Here is a 26424-nt window from a genome sequence, read left to right as displayed (position 1 = left end):
ACAGTTTGAGAACCACTGAAATAAAGTGTTTCTAAAGTCATTCCTACTTTAAATAGGAGGTGAGGTGTTGACTTATAACGCGGAACCACTCGTCTAAATGAACATAATAAGATACACACCGAAAAGTATCGAAATAAATTTTGGTACCGGCACCAAAATATTCGTATCGGGACAACACTAGTATATGTAGTATCTTTGTTGATGTTTGTGTATTATAGTGTCCAAAATATTAAATATACTTGTTAAATAAATCCCCTGCCTTGTTTTTAATGAATACTTAGGCCTACTACGTTACTTTATTTTAATGTTGTTTATTACGGTGATACTTGGTGGAAACAGTTTGAGAACCACTGCAATAAAGTGTTTCTAAAGGCATTCCTACTTTAAAATCGGAGCTAAGGTGTTGACTTATAACGTAGACTCGGAATGAACATAATAACATCCACAAAATATAGTCACAGAACGTGCATTTGTCAGGAAGCGTTAAACGCGGACTACAATGCAACATGAATAAACTATTATGACGATGTCGGCTCCACACTGTGTGTGTTTTGAGGCACCCTGACGTAACGCGGCGGCGGGGCTGTCTCTCTCCCACTCTGCCCGCCTGCCTGCATTCATAAACGGATATGATAAAGCGGCGCTGAACATACCGGAGCGGCGACGACCATGGCGGAAGAGGACGACGCGAGGATTCGGATTCTACAGAGCCTGCGTGGGAAAATATGTAAGTCGTACCCGAGGGCTGGTATTTCTTTATATTTTCTCCGGTGGAGGGGGGAAGCCGGGAGGGGCGCGGCGCGGCGTGTTACCGCCAAGTGGTCGGCGGAGGCAGCCTGCGCTGAGCCGGCTGCTGCTTAACGTCAAGTTAGCTCCAGCTAGCCGCCGTTCGTTTCATTCAAGAAGCGCGTTAGCATTGAGGCTTCGCAGCCCACTAATAAAGCGTATTTTAACCTGAAACTGACTCCGTTTATTAGCGTCTCCTCGTTACTCTGTTGCTAAAACCACATTGACATTGTCACCCTCCATTACTATCCTGTGGACTTCTTACCAACGCGTGTGTCTGCCTGGTAGCTAGCGTTAGCTCGTCTTTATTATTGTGACATATTTTTAGTTCCACACTTCTCTATTCTCCAACAAAACACTCATTGGCTATCACCGCTTTACTAAGTTGCTTATACGTCAATAACAAAGCAAAACAAGCGAGCCAGGGCACTGTTCATTTAAAAACATGATTTCAAAATACTGTCAGTTTCACTACTATGAATTAACGAGTTAAGCAGAACAAAATAGAGGAACCATGCAGATATGTAACTCACTTTGCCGTCTTATGAAACACCATTCTTCCACATTGACCCTTTGCTAATTTCCCTCTTCCCCACAGGACAGTGTGTGTTTTGGTCATTGAATTTGCATTTCACAAATGGAAATTGCAAGAACTAAAAAAAACAACTACTGGTTTATTTGAGTTTCGTTTAAAAAGACAATACTCCAAGCATTGTTCTTTTTTGGGGTTGAAAAGCAATAATAAAACAAAAAACGCTTTGATTTTCATATTATATTTTAAAAAGAAGAATGAAAAACCTCAGTAAACAGGGACGTTAAAATTGATGTTTTTTTCATTTGCAGACACCGGAATTTTTATTTTTAAATTAAAAGCAGGGATATTTATGTATGTATGTATTTATTTATTTAAGGACAGACATAGTTTTGTATTTCATTATTGTTTCTTTTGTCCGTTCTGCAAAAAGGTAATCGGTTCAAAGTACCATCCGTTCATTTTTTATTTGTTTTATTATTTTTTTGGTTATACTTGTATAGCGCTTTTCTACTTTCAAGGTACTCGGAGCGCTTTGACACTATTTCCACATTCACCCATACATTCACACACTGATGGTGGGAGCTGCCATGCAAGGCCCTAACCATGACCCATCAGGAGCAATGTTGGGTTAGTTACTGAAAACTAGTTACAGTTACTAGTTACTTTATTTCAAAAGTAACTCAGTTACTAACTCAGTTACTTACACCAAAAAGTAATGCGTTACTGTGAAAAGTAACTATTTAGTTACTTCTTTTTTTCTTTCTTTTTTTTTGGGCTCCCATTAATGCCCTTTTAGCCTTAATTTCAGTACTGTTATTGCACTGGAGAATAATACAATCTGTTGATCAACATGTGGTCTACATACAACACACAAAGACAAAGATATGTTTCAAAGGGCCAATTTATTTCAGGCCAGAACAAATTGACAAAACTATTTTAAATAGCTGCAACATAATGGCACTTTAACTTTAAGTAGATGGGATCTTTGATCCAAGACACAACTTACATTTAACTAAAATGTTATTTTCTTTGTGTTCGACAAAAGAAAAGTATTGAGAATGTCCCCATGTTAAGAAACCCGACTTCTGGCTTCGCCATGATGTCTTGTTAGTTGTTATGAGAGTAGCGTATGTGTGTGTGTGTGTGTGGCCCTTTAAGTTATGACAGCATGTGAGGTGAGTGACGTCAGTGAGTGAGTGGGCGAGAGAGGTGAGGGAGCGGCAACAGTGAATGCGTGCAGGTGCTCTAGCTTGGTGGATGGCTGCGTCCAATAAAGTCACAAAGTTGCAACAAACCGCCGGCCTCGTCATTCACCTTCAGCTGTAAAGACCCACTTCCGGGTAAAGTGAAGGTTGTTAGCCCTGAAGTACATAAGCCTTGGAGGAACGTCTCCCCTGCGCCCCTCAACTACGGTCTGGGAGCCCCCCCCCCCCTCCCACCCATACAAAGCACGCCTTTTCTTTTTCTTGTGACACAGAAGGACGACACCGCAGCGCTCCAATAAAACACACTCAGATCTTCTGTTTCTAGCTGATACTACATAAAAAATAACGCAGTAACGCATCATGTAGTAACGGTAACTGAGTTACTGAATATAAAAAATAACCCGTTAGATTACTAGTTACCACCGAAAATAACGGCGTTACAGTAACGCGTTAGTCCCAACATTGATCAGGAGCAAGGGTGAAGTGTCTTTCTCAAGGACAAAACGGATGTGACAAAGTTGGTAGAAGGTGGGGATTGAACCAGGAACCCTCAGGTTGCTGGCACAGCCACTCTCCCAACTGCACCACGCCGTTCATTCTATTTCCAATTCTGAAACGCAAATCAAAAAACAAATTTAGGGCCGTTTTTCGATTTTTTTTACTATGTATGGCAGATTTTAAAACAAACAAAAACGCGTTGATTTTCATTAAAATATTGCCATAACATTTTATTTAGTGCTGTTTTCTTTTTATGGATTTTTATTTTTCCAGATAAACACAAAAATCCAATCCATGTGTATCCAAAATGCAAAAATGCATGTTTTTCTGTGTGATAACAAATCAATTTTATGGCAATATTTGTTTTCAAATCTGACGTATATAATACAAATCGGAAAACGTCCCTAATTTTGTTTTTTGATTTGCGTTTCAGAATTGGAAATAGAATGAATGGAAGGTACACGGACCAAACAGGAATGTTAAAACGGATGTTTTTTCATTTGCAGACACCGGAAGTTTTATTTTCAAATTAAAAGTGGGGATATTTATGTATTTATTTATTTATTTATTTACAGACCGACATAGTTTTGTATTTCATTATTGTTTCTTTTGTTAATATCAGAGTCCATTCTGCAAAAAGTTCATAGGTCCGTGTACCTTCCGTTCGTTCGATTTCTAAATCTGAAACGCAAATCAAAAAACAAAGTTAGGGCCATTTTTCGATTTTTTACTATATATGGCAGATTTTAAAACAAACAAAAAAGGGTCAATTTTCATTAAAATATTGCCATTGCATTTTATTTTGGGCTGTTTTCCTTTTATGGGTTTGTATTTTTCCAGATAAACACAAAAATCCAGTCCATGTTTATCCAAAATGCAAAAATGCGTGTTTATCTGTGTGATGACAAATCAATTTTATGACAATATTTGAATGAAAATCAACCCTTTTTTGTTTGTTTTAAAATCTGCCATATATAGTAAAAAATCGAAAAACGGCCCTAATTTAGTTTTTTGATTTGCATTTCAGAATTGGAAATTGAATGAACGGAAGGTACACGGACCAAACAGGAACGTTAAAACGGATGTTTTTTCATTTGCAGACACCAGAAGTTTTATTTTCAAATTAAAAGCGGGGATATTTATGTATTTATTTATTTATTTACAGACAGATATAGTTTTGTATTTCATTATTGTTTCTTTTGTTAATGTCAGAGTCCGTTCTGCAAAAAGGTCATCGGTCCGTGTACCTTCCGTTCAGTCTATTTCCAATTCTGAAACGCAAATCAAAAAACAAAGTTAAGGCCGTTTTTCGATTTTTTTACTGTGTATGGCAGATTTTAAAACAAACAAAAAAGGGTTGATTTTCATGAAAATATTGCCATTACATTTTATTTTGTGCTGTTTTCCTTTTATGGATTTTTATTTTTCCAGATAAACACAAAAATCCAATCCATGTTTATCCAAAATGCAAAAATGTGTGTTTATCTGTGTGATGACAAATCAATTTTATGGCAATATTTTAATGAAAATCAACCCTTTTTTGTTTGTTTTCAAATCTGACGTGTATAATAAAAATCGAAAAACGTCCCTAATTTTGTTTTTTGATTTGCGTTTCAGAATTGGAAATAGAATGAATGGAAAGTACACGGCCCAAACAGGAACGTTAAAACGGATGTTTTTTCATTTGCAGACACCGGAAGTTTTATTTTTAAATTAAAAGCAGGGATATTTATGTATTAATTTATTTATTTATTTACAGACAGACATAGTTTTGTATTTCATTATTGTTTCTTTTGTTAATATCCGAGTCCGTTCTGCAAAAAGGTCATCAGTCCGTGTACCTTCCTTTTATTCTATTTCCAATTCTGAAACGCAAATCAAAAAAGAAAGTTAGGGCCGTTTTTCGAATTTTTTTTACTATGTATGGCATATTTTAAAACAAACAAAAACGGGTTGATTTTCATAAAAATATTGTCATAAAAATTTTTTTTGTGCTGTTTTCCTTTTATGGATTTTTATTTTTCCAGTTAAACACAAAAATCCAATCCATGTTTATCCAAAATGCAAAAATACGAGTTTATTTGTGTGAATACAAAATGAACTGGAAGCTGTATTGTAGCTTTTCCTTTGCGTTTAGCATGTTTTTAGCATAACGGTAGCATCTTTGTTCAGCAGGAGTCCTACTGTCGTTTTAAAAAAAAGTGTCATTAAATAGTTGTCCAACTTTTGTTTTAGAAATAAAAATAGAAAAAATGGCCCGAAATTAGTTTTTTGATTTGCATTTAAGAATTGGAAATAGAGTGAACGGAAGGTACATGGACCAAAAATGTTAGCGTTATCCTAAAAACACGCTAAACGCAAAGGAAAAGCTAAAATACTACTTCCGGTTTAATTTGTCATCACACAGATAAACATGCATTTTTGCATTTTGGATGAACAAATATTAGATTTTTGTGTTCGTCTGCATAAATAAAAACCCATAAAAGGAAAACCGCACAAAATCCAATTTTATGGCAATATTTCAATGAAAATCAACACTTTTTTGTTTGTTTTAAAATCTGCCATATATAATAAAAATCAAAAAACGGCCCTAATTTTGTTTTTTGATTTGCATTTAAGAATTGGAAATAGAATGAACGGAAGGTACACTTGACCCTTGTTTGGGGTTGAAAAGCAATAAAAAAATATTAAACAGTTTGATTTTCATTTTATATTTCTAAAAGAAAAATTTAAATCCTCAGTAAACAGGAACTAAAACAGTAAAACAGACTAAAACGGATGTTTTTTTTCATTTGCAGAAACCGGAAGTTTTATTTTCAAATAAAAAGTGGGGATAATTACAACAATGCCCGTTAATCTGGCTAAATGTCTTTTTACCCTACACAGAAAATATTTTAGACATGGCACAATGAAGACTGACATCTACAGAAATATCTACGCATTTATCGACAGAAACTGAAACTGAAAAACAGACCAAACGGATGTCTTTTATATTTCGCCACCAAAACTGGAAGTCGTGATTTTAAAGACAGGACCGTGGACTGGCCTGTCAGAACATCTATAGTATGGTGCGTGATCAGATCCCTTTGCTCACACTTTGCTCTCCAAGTAACACTATAATGATCAACATTAAAATACAGTAGCTAGTAGGCCTTAATATTCATTAAAAACAAGGCAGAGGTTTTATTTAACAAATATGTTTAATATTTTTGTCCACTGTAACATTACACACAATTTGAACAGTAACACTATCTTTGAATATTTGATTAAGTAATCATTTGGGGTACCACTAGATGGAGCCTGCATACTAGTACCACAGTTTGAGAATATTTTAATTAAATGTGTGACCTGTATTTTGGAAAATGAACTTCAAATCATCGTAGCTCCCTCATTATTTGTCCTAAATGCATAAATGGATTAGTTCAGTAACCCAAAGAAAATCACTTAATAAAAAAATTAAAAGTTGATTAATTAATTAATTAATATTTCCATCCATCCATTTTCTACCGCTTGTCCCTTTTGAGGTCGCGGGGGGTGATGGAGCCTATCTCAGCTACAATCGGGCGGAAGGCAGGGTACACCCTGGACAAGTTGCCACCTCATCACTGGGCCAACACAGATAGACAGACAACAATCACACTCACATTCACACACTAGGGCCAATTTAGTGTTGCCAATCAACCTATCCCCATGGTGTAAATTAAAATATAGTTATGATTAAGTTTAAACACAGGTTTAAAGACTTACATTTAGTGTAGGTAAAAAAATTTAATAAAAAAACTGTGCTCCAAAAAATCATGTCCCTAGTTTTTATGTCACTACTGAAACACAAGAGTTTTAGAGGCTTGGCTGATTGTAGATTTAAGCCACAACCCTGTTTTTTTGACCGGGAGGTTACATTGTAAAGTTATAGTACCAATGATTGTCACACACACACTAGGTGTGGCGAAATTATTCTCTGCATTTGACCCATCACCCTTGATCACCCCCTGGGAGGTGAGAGGAGTAGTGAGCAGCAGCGGTGGCTGCGCCCGGGAATCATTTTTGGTGATTTAACCCCCAATTCCAACCTTTGATGCTGAGTGCCAAGCAGGGAGGTAATGGGTCCCATTTTTATAGTCTTTGGTATGACTCGGCCGGGGTTTGAACTCACAAGTTCACAACCTACCGATCTCAGGGCGGACGGACACTCTAACCACAAGGCCGTAGTTAACTTAATCCCATAGTTTTTAAATAAATATGTTCCTAAGTCTGAAAATCAGTGTGTATCTTTAAAAAATTCTCATAACAGAACACGTTTTCATCATTTATGTAAACTTTTTCAGCTTTTATATAACATATTATAGGTTTATAAGCGTACACCTCTTCAAATATATGTTTGTTAGCAATGTGCTTGGTAGCAATTTTTAGTTATGGTCAAACTTAGCTAGAATTGTCACTACCGTAACATATTATATCACACACGATGTAGTGATCATGCGTGTGCTTTAGCTGTTATTGTTTTCCTCTTTGTGGATTAGGGAAGGGGTCTTCATAATTAGCTCATCCTTTTTGATTTAAAGGACTACTGAAACCCACTACTACCGACCACGCAGTCTGATAGTTTATATATCAATGATGAAATCTTAACATTGCAACACATGCCAATATGGCCGGGTTAACTTATAAAGTGCAATTTTAAATTTCCCGCCACACTTCCGGTTGAAAACGTCTAGATATGATGACGTATGCGCGTGACGTCAACAGTTGATACGGAAGTATTCAGACCCATTGAATCCAATACAAAAAAGCTCAATTTTCATCCCAAAATTCCACAGTATTCTGGACATCTGTGTTGGTGAATCTTTTGCAATTTGTTTAATGAACAATGGAGACTGCAAAGAAGAAAGCTGTATGTGCGATCGGTGTATTAGCGGCGGACTACAGCAACACAACCAGGATGACTTTGAGGATAGCGGACGCGCTAGCCAAATGACCTCACCTTGACTTCCTCCGTCTCTGGGCCGCCAACCGCATCGGTGATCGGGTGAAGTCCTTCGTTGTAGCGTCGATCGCTGGAACGCAGGTGAGCACGGGTCGTGATGAGCAGATGAGAGCTGGCGTAGGTGCAGAGCTAATGTTTTTAGCATAGCTCTGTCGAGGTTCCGTAGCTAAGTTAGCTTCTATGGCGTCGTCAGCAACAGCACTGCTAAGCTTCGCCAAGCTGGAAAGCATTAACCGTGTATTTACATGTCCAGAGTTTGGTAGTATTGTAGATCTTCTGTCTATCCTTCCAGTCAGGGACTTATTTGTTTTGTTTCTATATGCAGTAAAGCCCGATGCTATCACGTTAGCTCAGTAGCTAAAGTGCTTCACCGATGTATTGTCGTGGAGATAAAAGTCACTGTGAATGTCCATTTCGCGTTCTCAACTCTCATTTTCAAGAGGATATAGTATCCGAGGTGGTTTAAAATACAAATCTGTGATCCACAATAGAAAAAGGAGAGAGTGTTGAATCCAATGAACCCTTGTACCTAAGTTACGGTCGGAGCGAAAAAAGATACGTTCTGCACTGCACGCTAGTCCTTCACTTTCACGTTCCTCATCCACGAATCTTTCATCCTCGCTCAAATTAATGGGGTAATCGTCGCTTTCTCGGTCCGAATCTCTCTCGCTGCTGGTGTGAACAGTGGGGAAATGTGAGCAGTCCTTCCTCCGGTGTCGTCACGCTACTTCCGGTAGGGGCAAGGCTTTTTTTTATCACAGACCAAAAGTTGCGAACTTTATCGTCGTTGTTCTATACTAAATCCTTTCAGCAAAAAGATGGCAATATCGCGAAATGATCAAGTATGACACATAGAATGGATCTGCTATCCCCGTTTAAATAAAACAATTTCATTTCAGTAGGCCTTTAACTGCGCTGCATACTGCGTATTTTTCTTCAAGAAGTTTTATGTATTTGTGTGTGCTTATTGATTATACACCTTTCAATGATGCATTAGGTAGTGTTCAGAAGCCTGACAGTAATGTCAGTGTTTTCTTCTTCTCAGAATACTGAACCCACATGCATACTTATTAACAAATGATTTTATTGACCACAAAACATATGTGTTATTCATATTCCCGACATCAAGCATGTTATGAGTTAATATTAAGCAATAAGGTTGAGGGAATGTGATACAATCTGGCAAACAAATCGTGGTCATTACCGAAACGTGTAGTCACTACCAAAACACCTGGGGCCGTACTTATCAAGCTTCTTAGAGTGCCATTTTACACTTAAGTCCTGAGAATTTGCGAAATTTAGTCCTACTCTCAAACTTAAGAATAAAAGCTTTTTATCAACGTTATTAAGTCTAAGAATCACTCCTACTCTCCACGATATTTAAGAGACCTTCAGAGGTGTCTTAAGTGGTTAGGAGTTGCCAGCAGGGGATGGCACTGAGGCGAGAGAGACGTGCGCGAACGTTCAGGGAACGGAACAATGTTTTGTTTTTTTTTGATGACGAGCAGCTGATCAAATGGTATCGTTTAGACAGAGCGGATATTATTTTTGTCACAGATTTAATACTTTTCGATTCCTTGTTGATTTCTGCATGTGTCTGCAGTGGGCTAGTATATATAGAGCCACCCACACCAGTTTCAAATTAGTTGCCTAATTAATGAATTGGAAAGAAAATGTTATGACAGTAGCGTATGTGTGTGGCCGTGAGGTGAGTGACGTCAGTGAGTGTGTGGGCGATAGAAGAGAGGGAGCGGTAGCGTGAGTGCCGGCGGGGACTAGTTTGTTTTGTATTATTTTGTAGTTTATTGTCAAAATATACACTCCCATTGTCCACTTAAATATTTCCAAGATATTTCTTTATTCTTGGACAACGGATTCCCTTCCGTGATTGGTCATTTCTATGGACACAGAAATGATGTCACCTAAAATTCCGTTTACGGCACATAGTAATGTCGTAATTCAGCTCTGAGTGTGACACTTAAGATTCAGTCCTACACTTCGCTGAAAGTGTGAGTAAGACGCTTGATAACTAACTTTTAAGTGCAGCTTTCAGCGAATAATTTATTTACTCTTAAGTCAACTCTTAGCAGACTTCTTAGGAGTAATTCTAAGAAGCTTGATAAGTACGGCCCCTGGTGTTTACTAAAGACAAAATAAAGTATATTAAGTTATCAACTAAAATATTGTAATACTGTTTAATTAAATACATTTTCAGTTTTATAAATCATTAACTCTGAAGTCAATCTGATCATTGTTATACATATCAGAAAATTGTATAAAGAATTTTATAAATTGAAGTAAAAAAAAATGTGTTTAGAAATCCATTTTCATGGATTTTTCTGTGGAAAACCTTCAATACATAAAAAAATAACCATCTTTACACAGGGAAAGAAAACAATATTAACAGGTTAACATATTTTTTTTAATTCATAATTGAATACTATGTTTCGGTAGTGACAAATTTGGGGAGAGGAAAAAAGTTCCCAAACATTCTGAAACTACAAAATAAAATTTGACTGTTCTTTTTCTAGAAATGTGTACTTCAGATATTGTACAATTTATACAGTGACAAAGTTTTGCGAATAAAACTTAAAACATTAAAAAAATTCCAATCTCACTTCGAACCAATTCGGTGTGTACTGTACATACTGTATATAAAACCTTGATTAGGGCTTTAGGATGTTTTTAGAGTGCTTTATAGGCTGAGTAGAGTGATTACCTCTTTGTTAGCTGACTTTTCTAATATTTGTTTACAAGTTAAATTGCTTTAAAAAAAGACAAATGTATGTGTGCTTGTCTCACATAAGGATTGTGAATGATAAGCAAAATTCCAAAAAGGCCAATTCCCTTTGAGTTTAAGTGTTGATAGTATGTTCAGATTGTCCTTCCAATCCAAGTCATCCAATCTGATTTTCACATTACCTTTTTTCTCATCGATCTGTGAGATCCGCCCAAATGGCGGATCTCACAGGCAGCTTTTCTAAATTAAGTCCCCATAGGTGCTTAAGCTCAGTGCCGAAGGACCAGTTCAGACAACTATTTATGTCTCTCTAATCCAGGGGTGTCAAACTCATTTAAAGTCACGGGCCACACGGAGAAAAATCTATTCCCACATGGGCCGGGCTAGGAAAATCATGGCATAATAATTAAAAGATAAAGACAACTTCTGATTATTTTCTTTGTTTTTTTACCTTGGCCAAAAACAGAACAAGCGCATTCTGGAAATGTACATATCACAAATAAATCTCTAGACAAAACACTTCAAGTTAGTTAAAATTTTTGAGGAAAATATTGGTGTAGTTTGAAAAAAACAACAAATGACACAATGAACTTGGACTCTGTCTCAGTGTATTTACAAACCATTAAACTTTAAGCCACAGCCTATCTGGAATTGAACAAAATAGATGATGGATCATAAAAACGATTCTAGGTATCAAAAACCTCATTTGGGGCGGTATAGCTCGGTTGGTAGAGTGGCCGTGCCAGCAACTTGAGGGTTCCAGGTTCGATCCCCGCTTCCGCCATCCTAGTCACTGCCATTGAGTACTTGGGCAAGACACTTTACCCACCTGCTCCCAGTGCCACCCACACTGGTTTAAATGTAACTTAGATATTGGGTTTCACTATGTAAAGCGCTTTGAGTCACTAGAGAAAAAGTGCTATATAAATATAATTCACTTAACTTCATTTGTCATTTCCACATATTAATCCTGTGCGAACTCAACAAACCATACAAACGGAGGTAGAAACTATTCAAGAGGGTTGAGTTACACTGTGCGTCCACTTTCTTCTCTTTTTTGACATAGACATTTTGGGGCAATTAGGGTGCCAAAGCACAAAGGAGTCGAAGCAGAATACATTAAACGTCAGGTTTTACGTTTAATTTTTACTGTGTACCCCCTTGCTTGGCATACTTGCTTGGCCCCGCTGTAAACCGTTTACTTGCCTAACAGAATTTGTATTGCGACATCCAGTGGACACGTTCAGAATATCAGTTTCTTTCGCTAAAAATTGCAGCTCATTTTTATACTTCGCAAACTTGTCTCGCGGTTTGCGAGCTGGTTTAAACCTGTTTGCAGACCCGATCTGGCTCGCGGGCGGTTCGTTTGACACCGCTGCTCTAATCCTTTAGTCCAGATCTGACTTGTGAAGGTGTTGACAGCATTGAGCATTTTTCAGAGCTCGACTTTGTGTGTTGTTCATTCATGAGAACAGTGCACAAAAACCTCATGTCCTGTAATCCGGGTCTGTTCTGCATGCTTCAAGGTAAAATGTGTGCGGATAATGTGTGTCACAAAGCACTGTTGCCAACACTGCTGGTTTTGCTGAGGAAGTCTGTTTCATGTTTTAACCACATACAAGCCTCAAGTCAACTTTCTATTATGATTTGTCCACCTACACGATTCGTTGATCAAAGTCAATATAGTTTAGAGATTGCCAACATTCTTTTTTTTTCCCGCAACATTATTGTTGTTGATAATTCACTCTCAATTTTGGTGATTATTTTGCACAAGTAGTACATTATATGGTAAAGTTTAAAACAGGGGTGTCAAACTCGTTTTCATTGAGGACCATGTTGCAGTTTTGGCTGCCCTCAGAGGGCCGGCCGCTTGTAACGTTAATAAAAGAAACATAATTGTATAAGGATTAGCCACATGATATTGTCACACGATTACTTATGCATTTTATTAGTAAATGTATATTTTGCCTACACTGTAACAAAAAAAAATCTGTGGATTTTAGGTTAAAAAAAATTGCAGAATTTTACCATTAAAATTTACAGTAAAATGGTCACGCTCTATTTTACTGTAAAATTCTAGTGATTGAGCTGCCAGTTTTTTGGCATAAAAAATATGGTTGCTGTTTTCACAGTGTATTACTGTAAATTTAAAAATGGTACCGCAGTTTTTTTCTTACTGTAGAATCCTGAAGACCGAGCTGTTTTAAAAACAAATATATTGTCATGTTTACAGTGTACAATTTGATGGATAACTTGCATTGAAATCATAAGGCTAAGTAGATATTTACGTATGTTTTTACCCCAAAAATGTTTCGAATGTATGATAATATAATATCTGTTGCAGTATTAGATAGATAAAGTTTAAAAGATATATAATTGCATGCAGTACATCTCTTTTTTTCCCTGTCACATTAAAAAAGAAAGAAAAATAATTTACTTTATTGATGCACATTATTTCCAGGCTTTCACGGGCCATTCAAAATGATGTGGCGGGCCAGATCTGGCCCCGGGGCCTTGAGTTTGACACCCGTGGTTTAAAACAAGCAATAAAATGAAGAAGCAAGACATGGTTATGATGTGCTTCTCAATGTGATGCAGGTGAAGCTAAAAACCTGGGTCCGGTCTCCGGTCCAAACCGACAAAGGGATCTCTGCACTTTTTGCACCATCAGTTTGGATCAGGAGGAGGTGTTTCGAACTAAGATGTTTGACAAAAGTGTCAGGTAAGCACATTCAAATTTGTACATGCTGAGAATGGAACCATCAACTTGGCCAGTGTGTCTAATGACTATGTTGCAGCATTATGTTTAATAGTGCTGGGAATTTCAGGGTACCTCTAAATACAGACGTCCCTCATTTACTGCAGTTAATCGAGACCCAATATGATTGCAATAAACAGATATTTTATTCTATTCTAAACATAAAGTAACCTCCTTGAAATGAACTAATTTCACCCAATATAGTAGCCTTAAGTTTGTTCTACTGAAAATTACAGTGCTACTTACCGGTAGCCCGTTGGATCCTGAAAGCTTCATGTCAATGTCCGTTGCCACGGCTATAATGGGGCGGTATAGCTCGGTTGGTAGAGTGGCCGTGCCAGCAACTTGAAGGTTCCAGGTTCGATCCCAGCTTCCGCTATCCTAGTCACTTCCGTTGTGTCCTTGGGCAAGACACTTTACCCACCTGCTCCCAGTGCCACCCACACTGGTTTAAATGTAACTTAGATATTGGGTTTCACTATGTAAAAGCGCTTTTATTCACTAGAGAAAAGCGCTATATAAATATAATTCACTTCACTTCACACTTCACTTCACTACAATGTGTAAATACTTTGTCACATTCCGGGTTTGGGGTGGGGGGCGGGGTTGAGGTGGGGGGGATAAAGGGTAGCGGGGGGTGTATATTGTAGCGTCCTGGAAAAGTTAGTGCTGCAAGGGGTTCTGGGTATTTGTTCTGTTGTGTTTATGTTGTGTTACGGTGCGGATGTTCTCCCGAAATGTGTTTGTCATTCTTGTTTGGTGTGCGTTCACAGTGTGGCGCATATTTGTAACAGTGCTAAAGTTGTTTATACGGCGACCCTCAGTGTGACCTGTATGGCTGTTGACCAAGTATACGTTGCATTCACTTGTGTGTATGAAAAACCGTAGATATTATGTGTCTGGGCCGGCACACAAAGGCAGTGCCTTTAAGGCATGCCCCCAATATTGTTGTCTGGGTGGAAACCAAGAGAAATTCGGGAGAATGATTGCCCCGGGAGATTTTCAGGAGGGGCACTGAAATTCGGGAGGGTTGGCAAGTATGACTGGGAGACGCAACTGCTCTATACTTCTCCGTACGTCCATGTACCACGCCGTACAGCGCCGTTTTAAAAAGTCATACATTTTACTTTTTGAAACCGATCATTTCCGATATTACATTTTAAAGCATTTATCGGCCAATAATATCGGCAGTCCAATATTATCGGACATCTCTAGTGATAAGCGGTATAAATGAAAACTGTGGTAAAACTCATAGAACATAGTGATCGTTCTATGCTCGTAGGACTGCGAGACAGAGGTGTTTTTATGGAGCGTTTAAGTTCCACTGAGCCGAGTACAACCCAACAACGCCGGCCAGAAATGATAAATAATAGATTTTGTTATGCACTTAAAATACAGTCAATTTTGAGAAATTCATTGGGGATGACTTAACAGCCTTTTTTCCTAAATAATGAGATGTTAATTCTTATAACACTCTCATCTCCACAAATGAGTCACTTTAAAGTGTTGATGCATATAGAGTATTTGTACCTAGCACATCTCTTTACCACGGTCCATGGTTCTCTAGGTATTTTACATCAGCTTTTTTTCTCTGCTGATTTCTGCACTGGTTAAAAAAATGTTACACTCTCTGAGGAAGTGTGTCCTCCCACGCTCACCCTTGTATTTCTATCTGCACTACCTCTGCCTCTGTTAAAGCAGTTAATATTCACTCATAAGAGCCTCTCTGTGTATTTTAGTTGTTGTTACTTCACTGTCCCTCTTGTATAAACCCTGTACCTCTGGTCAAAAACTACAGTTTTTTTGCATTTCCAATTTAATAGAATAGTCTACATCAAGGATGGTCCAGTAAGTTTATTGAAAAAACCTGTGTACAGCGTCGATGCAAATGACGGTTATTGTTTTTCTGCACAACGTGACTGCTCTAATATTGTTAGGGGTTCATGTTGGTTTGTTAAAATAACTTAAAAAAGGGTTTGCAGTTGTACTTTGACATATGAGTTGTTAATCCAGCACAGCTGTTGAGTCTGTTTGGGACAGGTGACCCATCTGCATTCCTTAACCCACAATCGGCTATGTCACATCAAGCTGTCCAACTTGTGGTCTTGCTAGTTATGTTGGCAGGATACATTGGGACTGGGCTGTCTGTAGGTCTGCCCGCTGCGACAGTCAAGTCAGTCCAAAAAAAAGAACCATGTTCATGATTCATTGTGTAAACCTCTTTTCCGAGAGATGAGGTCTATGTGTGGATTATTTGACTAATCACATTCACTCCATAAAATCCCGATTGCGTTATTCCCGAAATCGCGTTATATGTAACGAAATAATATAATAAAATGATGCCGAATAATGTGGGGAAAACAGCAGGAGCTTGCAGACTTTCCAATGCATAGTGGTTTAAGTTTGTGAGTTCCTGATGAACAGTAGGGGTGTCCAAAAAAATAGATTTTTGTTTGAATCACAATTCTTATTTGTAACGATTCTTAATCGATTCAAAAATCTATTCCAAAATATATTTTTTTAAATAATTTTCTTATATATTTTTATTTTTATATCCGTCCTGTCCAACCACAAATTATACTGCTGATGTAGATGCCCACTTGAAAAAAGAGAAGTGTTGATTATTCCTCTTGCCTTATTTGCATTTGATTTTATTTAATAAATTGGGTAGCATTTTGTTAAACAAAATCAGTTTTCTTTTAAATAATATACAAATTTAATAGACCTGTGGAGGAATGTATTTAATCATAGAACTGGCACCCAATGTTATTAGAAAAAGTATTGATTTTGAATCAAGAATCGGTTTGAATGGGGAATCGATTCTGAAACAAATTGTTACCCCCAAGAATTGGATCAAATCGAATCATGTGGTGCCCAAAGATTCACAGCCCTTGTGAACAAAAGCGCGACTCTGTCTTTAAATTGTTTGAATACTTCTCTGCCTTGTGCTTCGATCTTGCTTACCAGTGTTGAGACTGCATAATCTTGTCTCGTCGCAGTTGTACGGATGCATTTTTTTCTAAGGGGACAACATCAATGATCCGCTTCAGAAATGACAACAAAAAGATAATTGTTCTTCTTGATGTAGACAGGCGAAAGAGAAAATGAGGGCAGAAAAGCTGACATCTTGAAAGTAAACAAACATTTGTTGTATTTGCTTTACGTCACTGCCGGCAAACGTCAAGGTTTGGTGACGATGATGATTGGGGTGATAGTTGCCCCACGTGACGTGACGTTAATGTTGGGTTATGCTTCCACGACACAGATTGGAGTGGGCACTATCCACCAATAGGTCAATACGGTGTTGATAATCTATAATTTTGTGAAAAACAACACGATTGACACTGGTAGAAAAAAACAGGCTAAAATTCGTAGGCCATGGCACGACCGCGATGTAAAGAAAATGGCGTTATATCGAACTTTAAGTGGAGTTACATTCGTAATGGGGTTTGAACGATTTTGATTGCGACTGTAATTGTTCAGCTTTGCATATAGCAGGGCTTCCATTTTGAAAATCACAATTGGACCAGCTTTACAGATGCCAGATCAGCAGATGATGTGTTCCTCGGTAAAGCCCATGTCTTTCATGACACAATTGTCCAATTTTTTTAAAAGTGCCATATGTAGTAATGTGGCCAGAAATGGTACTGCAATTACGGTCTGTAGTCCCCTCCCACTCTCCATGACTGAAGTTGCCAGATACACATCCGAATCCTACCCCAAGGAACTTCAAATGGCAATCGACGCTGTATGTTTCTCTTGTTTATGCTTCTTGCAAGATGGTTTACTAAGTAATTATGCCACATTTTACTGATGTCGATTAGCCAAATGTATTTGTAAAGTTACGCAGCAATATTTTCGTCGGGAGTCGGGACAGATTGTTTGCATTAGTCTACTAACATGTCTAGTTTGACCGCACGAACCACCATCGAAATAATTATATATAATAATAAATAATAAATTATATATCGCATAGGCCTACTTTGATGGCAAGCCAAGGCCAACAGTAAAATTACCGCCACATTTCATTCAGCATAACCCCATATTGCATCCAACCTGACACACTGCATTCTCTTCCATGTAAGCACATCACCATCTTTCAGTGCAAAGTGCAATTCTATGAGCCAACCCATCCATCCATCCATTTTCTACCGCTTATCCCTTTCGGGGTCGCGGGGGGTGCTGGAGCCTATCTCATCTAGAATCGGGCGGAACGCGGGGTACACCCTGGACAAGTCGTCACCTCATCATGAGCCAACCCAAGTTACGCAAAAACCACGTTATGCATATCCTACTAACCTACATACATATAGCCTACTACCATCATTACATGTTATACATTAAACAGAATCAATCATAACCATAACAAAATAATGTGCCACAAACAAGCGTCTTTTCTTGTCTTTCTCGCCATCTCCGGGTATAAGTTGGATGTCAAAGTTCACCAACTTCTCGGTTTATGGCCACATTCTTCTACTATCCAGGTGAGAGACATGATTTATAATCTATAATTAACTTTCACCAACTCAGAGCCGATGCGGCAGCTCAGTATTTCAATATAGTAACTGTTCCCACTCTGTGATCAAAACGGCACTAAAAATAGTTTGTCTGTGTTAGCACGTATAATAACAATATCGCTGCTACTTGGTTAATATTCAGGTCACGAGATGTAAATGGAGAATTGTTTTTTTGTTTTTTTAATAGGGTTCTATAGACGGAATAGTGTAGTGCCATTAGCTGCATTGTTAGGCAACTCGTACTTGCCGTATCTAAAAACTTACAATTCATTTAAAAAAAAAAAAGAAAAACAAATGTCTTACATAAGGATTGTGAATGATAGGCAAAACTCTAAAAAAAAAACTGCAGTTACCCTTTAAGTTTAATTTTATGATGTATGCAGTTTTAGGATTTTTTTCGAAATATAAATAGACACTCTATATTTTGTTCTCAAGCCAATACAGATAACTTTCTGCTATTCAAAACTACTAATAACCGATAACGTATTAAAATTATTTTTATTTATTTAATCTAATTTAACGGCAGTTTGTACACACCTTTCTTTGCAGCAGCTTCTTTACAGCGCTGGCATCTTGGTAGACTTCCAAAACCCTGTCATAGCAATGCTGGCATTTCAAATGGCTGATCAAGTTTAATGTGTTAAAGCTTGATGTTTTTTTCCACCTCTCACGGAATGTTTGCAGAACATTTTGGTGCAAATAGCACGCAAAATGCCTTCGTCCAAAACAGTTAAGAAGTCCCACCCGATCGAGGGCATGTTTGCTTTTAGTGAACTCGGGGGAAGTTTACAACAGTTCACAGCACAAGCAGTAAAAAAAAAAAAGTATGCTTTATTTTTTCACCCTAACTCACCTACAACACAGTTTCAGTAATCTCACTTTATTGAAGCGTTTTTTTGTTTAGTTTTTTTATTGGCTATCAACGTTTTTGTTTTTTTAACATTAAGATATTTAACAGTGTGACTTAATAATTTCTCATATCGACCCAATAATTACCTGTCCAATAATGATCTTGCATCCCTGCATATAAATATAATCCACCGTATTGTTTTTGTTCAAAGTAATTGTAAATGTTGCCGATTAAAACATTTGCAACACAGTGTTGTGTTGGTTTAAGAAAATACTGAGAAGGTATCAAAAGCACTAAAATGAATCAACTCTCATTGTAATTTACATTTACAGTGGAACCTCTGAATACAAGTCGAATTGGTTCTTTGACGTATTGCGAAACAGCTTCGCCAATTGAAATGAAATTAAATCAATTGAAATCAATTTCATCAGTGCTAGCCCTCCAAAAACACCACCATTTTAACATGTAACATCTTTTAAAAATACTTTTTGGATAAGAATACACAATCTAATTATTACAAACAACTACAGTAGTTTTATGAAATCATTTTATAATAAAAAAAAGCATTTACCCTGGAAAGCGGGGTTGAGGTGCTTTTTGTCGAACACACCTTCAGCAGCTTTTCCATATTTTCATGGATAAATGTCCCCATTTAGATATTATTTTACTGTCCTTGGCTGCCGTTATCAACGCATTTTGCTTCAGTATAATACAGATTAGCAGTGCAAAACTATATGCTCGTTCATGTTTTTTGATGATTTCTTTCTCAATGAATATTGTCCCCTTCTTCTTTTCAGCACAACACTCACTATCTTCCTTACCCTGGTTGGAAAAATAAAGTTACCATATTTTCCGGATTTTAGAGCGCACCAGTATACAAGCCGCACACACTAAATTTTAGAAGAAAACAATATTTTTCCATATAATCGGCGCCCGGACTGTAAGTCGCAGATATATACTGTACATTGTGAAATTAGTTATTTACACAGAAATATTTAGTAAATGTTTATTTACAAACCCTGATTGTGTCATGTGTCTGTAAGATAGCAGTAAAACGGCTATTAAACAAAACAGAAGTCATTGTCATGGACTCACTAGCTGCAGAAGCTAGCTCTCCAATCAACTAAACAGACTTAATAACTCCGCTGTGACGTTTTGGTGAATTTACAAAACTGAAACAATACAAAAAGAATGCCATTGTAAGTTAACAGTACTAACAAAGACACTCGTAAACGTGTTAGCATATAAGTTTATGTTGACGACGCAACATAGCACCTTCATTACATTACGTTAGCACGTATACATTTTCATCAAAACACTCGTACAGACATCACGCATGGTTAGTAAGTAAGAATTGTTTTAGTTACATTGTAAAACTTACAAACCTTGCTTGGAGTGATTAATAAATTATCGATACGAGTAGAAACGCTATGGATGGCCTTCAAGACCGAACTTATGATTGAAGCCTCTAGTCTAAACAGAAGGGCAATGCAGCACTGCAGTACCTGCAGTGATCAAACTCGCCCAAAGGATGGCGCCAAAGTACAAACAATAGAATACCTGTTCAGTGTATTTGCTTGTTTTTTGTTTTAGTACAAACAGTAACACACCTATTCATTCAGTGTATTTGCTTTTTTTTTTTCTTCAAGTTTTTGCATTATGGCTGTCAGTAAAGAAAAATCCTTAAATTAGCCACACCGTTTTATAAGCCGCAGTGTTCAAAGCGCAGGAAAAAAGTAGCGGCTTACAGTCCGGAATTTTCAGTATGTCCATCTCTCGCTATAAGCGAGTAAGACACCGGTGGTCAGATCTCATGGGGTTCACTGTGGTATTCGCTACATCAGCTAGCCTTGGGGAGGCTCATAACAAAAAAATTTGTCCGCAACCTATAGAATAACAATTACCTGAGAGACTGCTGTTATCCCAAAAAACTTGTAAACTGGAGCACTTGTATCCTGAGGTACCACTGAAATTTACATTTACATTTATGTGAAGGTATTTTTGTTTTGTGGTTTATCGTCGTTCATAAACCGTGCAAATGAATATAATTTACAATGAGGATTCATTAAGTCAATAATGTAATCTTATGAAATAGCAATACCTGTATATTGAATTTTGTCTGTTCGAATGTTGAAATAAAAAAAAAAAGCTATCACAGTGCTCATGTGTATTAATAACCTCACATTACCGTTTGTACTGCACACATTCCTTTAACTTTAAACTGTCTGCTTTTATTTACAGCCCCTTCTATGGTGAGGACTTTTACTTTGAGATTCCTCGGTTTTTTCAGTGTTTATCATTCTACATTTATGCCAAGAGTGTTTTCCAAAGAGATTTACCAGTTGGTAAGTGAGAATATAATTCCAATTTTAGTTTAGTGGCGTTGCACTGACATGAAATCTTTGTTTTGGTCTTTTCAGGGAAAGTGTCAATCAGAAAGGACGACCTGTGTGAATATAAAGGGAAGGAACACTGGTTTAGTCTTCAGCCAGTAGACCCTAACTCCGAGGTCCAGGTAAATATTTCAGGATGTTTCGCAATTTAAAATTCATGTTTGGGATTCGTTTGGGCCTGTGGTTTCTTTGTAGGGAGCGATTGGCAAAAAAATACAGTCATCTCGGGCTCAGTACACATTTTCTCAGTCTGTCTGCGTGGCCGCAAAACAAAACAAGCAGGAAGTCACTCGCTTGCAAACATTTTCAGTGAGCTTGGATAAGCTCTGTCCAAGCTCTTTTTTTAATGTTATAAAGTGCCAATGATTGTCACACACACACTAGGTGTGGCGAAATTATTCTCTGCATTTGACCCATCACCCTTGATCACCCCCCGGGAGGTGAGGGGAGCAGTGAGCAGCAGCGGTGGCCGCGCCCGGGAATCATTTTTGGTGATTTAACCCCCAATTCCAACCCTTGATGCTGAGTGCCAAGCAGGGAGGCAATGGGTCCCATTTTTATAGTCTTTGGTATGACTTGGCCGGGGTTTGAACTCACAACCTATCGGTCTCAGGGCGGTCACTCTTAACCACTAGGCCACTGAGTATGTAGTATTATTATATTATGCAACACTAAATTGGCCCTAGTGTGTGTATGTGAGTGTGAATGTTGTTTGTCTATCGGTGTTGGCCCTGCAATGAGGTGGCGACTTGTCCAGGGTGTAAACCGCCCTCCGCCCGAATGCAGCTGAGATAGGCTCCAGCACCCCCCGCGACCCCAAAAGGGACAAGCGGTAGAAAATGGATGAATGGATGTATATGTTGCACCATCAACTGGTATTGGAGTATGTTCGTTCAAGTAGTTTTCTGTAATTGGATTTGAATACCATTGTTGTAGTCTGTATGGTGTCTATAGGTTGCCTATGCTAGTTTGGCAATGTAGTCCTTCTATTGAAGTGGTCATACGTGGTCTGCACACCACCGCCACTGTACTGCTGTTGCTAACGCGTTGACTGTAAATGCCATTAGCCCACGCAATGCTATTCTGGGTATGTGCTTGCTTCACTGATTCACTCACATGTAGACACTTTAAACTGTAAAAGGTGCATCAGTGAGTGACGGAGGTGTTATTGCAATGCCTCATCTTGTTTGTTTTGTCAGGCATTAAGCCGGTGTGCTCTGTTTGCTCGGATCCAAGCATGTCTCCTGTGATGATGGAAATCATTTGAGAAAACCACCTTTCTACCGCATCCACTTTTAACTATTTGCGTCTGTTGTCGACTTGTTTGATTTCACGCATAATACTTTACAATACACAGGCTTGGGGTTAGAGCTTGCATTAAAAAAAAAAAAGGATTGTTCGCAAACGTAGCCAAGTGCTGAATTGCAGAGACTGGGTGCATGTGTGTGGGCGTCATGTTTGTCTTTATGGCTCTCTTTCTCTCTCTGTCTCTCGCTTTCCAACTTGTTCTCTCGCTCTCTGGCACTTCCGAAAGCCTTTGCCACATCCGATCTTTGTGAGTGATGACAAAACCCACAGCTGCTGTGGCTCTTATCACACATGCGGTACCGCCGTTCACCTTAAATGGCGTGACATTAAACATGAGGTAGGGCTGTGCAGCGTTTAAAGGCTTGGACTTAGGAATAAACACTAATTATTATCATACAATATTATTATTTTTATAAACATATTTGTATTATTATATAGTGTGCTTATATACATGCTGTATATATGAAATATCCTGTGTCAGACAGACTGTAATGTATTTACCGGAGGACACAATGCTGAAGAGTTGATGCTGAGCTGCAATAATGTTGCAGTTATGTGACAATGCCGTATGTCGGCTGCTGGCGTGATCCCAGGATGCAGGGAAGCAGAAGGTCCCTTTATTAGGTACCAGGCAGAATAGAAGTAACTCGGCTCTAGCAGGCACTCAGAAAGCAACAAAACACTTTTGCATAAAAAAAAGATAGGATAGACTTTTATTTAGTTGGGGAAATTATGTGGTTGCAGTGCAGATTCAAAAAGTCCACAAAATATATTAAAAGTAGCGCGAAAGTCACAAAAGTGCCACCCCTCTTTGCGCAGTCTTGAAGGGGTTTGTTTAAACCCAAAGGTGAAACACATGAACGCATTAAAGAACACAAGGATATAAAAGCGGTGTCATTTTTAATATACAGCAACAAAAAGAAGTAAAACACAATGAAAAACTAAAAATATGATTGTACCGTGCATAGGTAAATGCCTCGTTTTCATTGAGGGCCACATCACAGTTATGGCTGCTATCAGAGGGCCGCATGTAACAGTGAATAATGTATGAATTTGCCTCCAGATTCCATTATTAATTATATAAATTGTTTTAGGTAGACTGTCGATTTTCCAGTGTTTTTTTGTTTTGTTTTTTACATTTTACGGTAAATGGAAAAACATTACCACAGTTTTTTTTTTTTGGGGGGGGGGGTGTTTACGGAAAAACCTGCCAGCTTAATTGCCAGAATTTTACTATTAAATTTACATTGGTTTTTACAACATTATATTGTTAATGGAAAAACAGTACAAGTTATTTTTTTATTCTGGCAACTTAGCTGCCAGTTTTTCTACCATAAAAATAAATGTACCGTCTTTCCATTTACAGTAATACACCGTTTACAGTCAACAGAATTTTAATGCAAAAAACAGTAGTAGTTTTTTTCAATTTACAGTAATATGCTGTAAAGAACAATGTAAAACTGTTTGTCATTTTTATTAGTTTGGTGGGTATTTTGCTGTAAAGTTAAGTATTTTTATTTATTTGTATTTAGACAAAAACATGTTTGGAAAGTATGATAATATACTGTAATATTTGTTGCAATATTAGATACTATTAAAGTTTAAAATGTATGCAATTTCAAGCAGTACTTCTATTTTTTTCTGTCAAAATGAAAAAAATCAATGACATTTCGTGAGAAAATATTAAGTACTTTATTGACACATATCATTTCCAGGTGTTTGTGGGCCAGATAAAACTATTTCGCGGGCCAGGTGTGGCCCCCGGGCCTTGAGTTTGACACCTGTGATCTATGACAATCTACTAATCAAAGAACGATGACCACAATGGGCGAGCACGCAAGTTTATGAAATCTAACTTTTCATCTACTATGATGGGCGTATAAAGTAAACATGGCAAAGGGCATTAAAGCTGAACAATACTGTAGAAAATGAAAATACATTTTAGCAGTATCCTTGTTTAACTTTATTAAGCAAGATTTTTTTAATCGAAGCAAGGTTTGGACACAGGTGACTTTAGCAAGCAAGACAACCTGGTGTCAGGTCATTGACTTCAATAGAAGAAGTATGAGGACTGTACACTGATCTTGCGCTGAATCACAGCTCAGGGATTTCGAACCACACTTTGTCCTCCTGTCTTAACAGGGTAAGGTTCATCTGGAGATGAGACTTAACGAAGTGATCACAGAGAACGGCTCAGTGGGTCAACACTTACTTGTGCGGTGAGTATTTGTACTTAAACATTTGTTATTCAAATCTGCAAGCACTGTTACACTAAAACGTCTTCCTTCCTGTGTTGGAGAGTTTTTATATATACTGTATTAGAGTCATTCTAACAAAACGGCTATTGGCCTACCTGCAAAAATAAATGTATAATGCTTGAAAAAATTAACTGTAAAATATATACATATACATATATGTTTATTACACAAAGTGCATATTTAATAAATACAAAAATAAAATTAAGCTACCTTGAACAATGAAAATCTAGCATTCTCTGCCTGTCTCCACTACCTAAAATTAGACTTTACCATGAAATATTGCAGTTTTAAACGTTTTTTTAAAATATTTTTTTACAGATTTATGCTACTCTTTATCCCAACTAACATTTTTGTCACTTCCCCAAATTTCCCAGTTTTCCCAGAATTCCCCTTTTTTAAATACCACTGTTTTTTTCTTTTGACTACTTCTTTATCGCGATTAATCACAGATAGGTATAATTTTTCATCATTAATAAGTGTACCCTAGAATTTTTAGGGGGAGGGCTATCCCAGATTTAATCTCTGATATTTTTACTTGAATAAATGCTTATGATATTCTGTACATTACAAGTTAATGGTCTTCATATTGCTGCATGACAATGTTTTAACCTTCTCTATTCCATCCATCCATCTTCTTCCGCTTATCCGAGGTCGGGTCGCGGGTGCAGCAGCCTAAGCAGGGAAGCCCAGACTTCCCTCTCCCCAGCCACTTCGTCCAGCTCTTCCCGGGGATCCCGAGGCGTTCCCAGGCCAGCCGGGAGACATAGTCTTCCCAACGTGTCCTAGGTCTTCCCCGTGGCCTCCTACCGGTCGGACGTGCCCTAAACACCTCCCTAGGGAGGCGTTCGGGTGGCATCCTGACCAGATGCCTGAACCACCTCATCTGGCTCCTCTCGATGTGGAGGAGCAGCGGCTTTACTTTGAGCTCCCCCCGGATGGCAGAGCTTCTCACCCTATCTCTAAGGGAGAGCCCCGCCACCTCTATTAATTAATAACATTTAATATTCAGCCTGCTCATCATTCTGTAATTGAGGACTTGACCAAAACATGATATAAAATGCTATTATGCATATATTCCTTAAAAAGGCAACAATATGTGAATATACATTTAAAACAAATCTGTTATTATTAAGTAAAGTGTTAACATATAAAGTTTTCTTCGTTTTGTTCTATTTTTGCTCTATTGCTCTATTTTTGTTCTGCTCAGTGGCCTTGTGGTTAGAGTGTCCGCCCTGAGATCGGTAGGTCGTGAATTCAAACCCCGACCGAGTCATAGCAAAGACTATAAGAATGGGACCCATTACCTCCCTGCTTGGCACTCCGCATCAAGGGTTGGAATTGGGGGTTAAATCACCAAAAATGATTCCTGGGCGCGGCCAATGCTGCTGCTCACTGCTCCTCTCACCTCCTAGTGGGTGAACACCACACCACATCAGTGGTACTTTAACTATTTAATTTGTTGCTGCTTAATCTACAATGTACTTTGTTGAGATTTTTTTTTTTCGCCTGCTGAAAAAGTGTGGGCACCCCTGCTACAGATCTTTTTATTATTTATTTTTTTAATAGAAGAAAAACATTTATTAAAATTGCAG

General features: G+C 37.9%; 1 protein-coding gene across 1 annotated transcript in view; it reads left to right on the top strand.

Annotated features, from left to right (window-relative positions):
• The first annotated feature begins 591 nt into the window (after positions 1-591).
• The window catches only part of rasa2 (RAS p21 protein activator 2), a 57758-nt gene continuing 31925 nt past the window's right edge, over positions 592-26424 (top strand). Inside the window, exons 1-5 of the mRNA XM_062068260.1 lie at positions 592-727; positions 13347-13470; positions 21115-21218; positions 21294-21388; positions 24717-24793. Of these exons, the coding sequence (XP_061924244.1) occupies positions 670-727; positions 13347-13470; positions 21115-21218; positions 21294-21388; positions 24717-24793 (458 nt within the window). The 5' untranslated portion in view covers positions 592-669. The remainder of the gene's footprint in view (positions 728-13346; positions 13471-21114; positions 21219-21293; positions 21389-24716; positions 24794-26424) is intronic.

This window comes from Entelurus aequoreus, linkage group LG13 (assembly GCF_033978785.1).
Source record: "Entelurus aequoreus isolate RoL-2023_Sb linkage group LG13, RoL_Eaeq_v1.1, whole genome shotgun sequence".
NCBI lineage: Eukaryota > Metazoa > Chordata > Actinopteri > Syngnathiformes > Syngnathidae > Entelurus > Entelurus aequoreus.
This window is presented reverse-complemented; position numbering and strand designations above follow the sequence as displayed.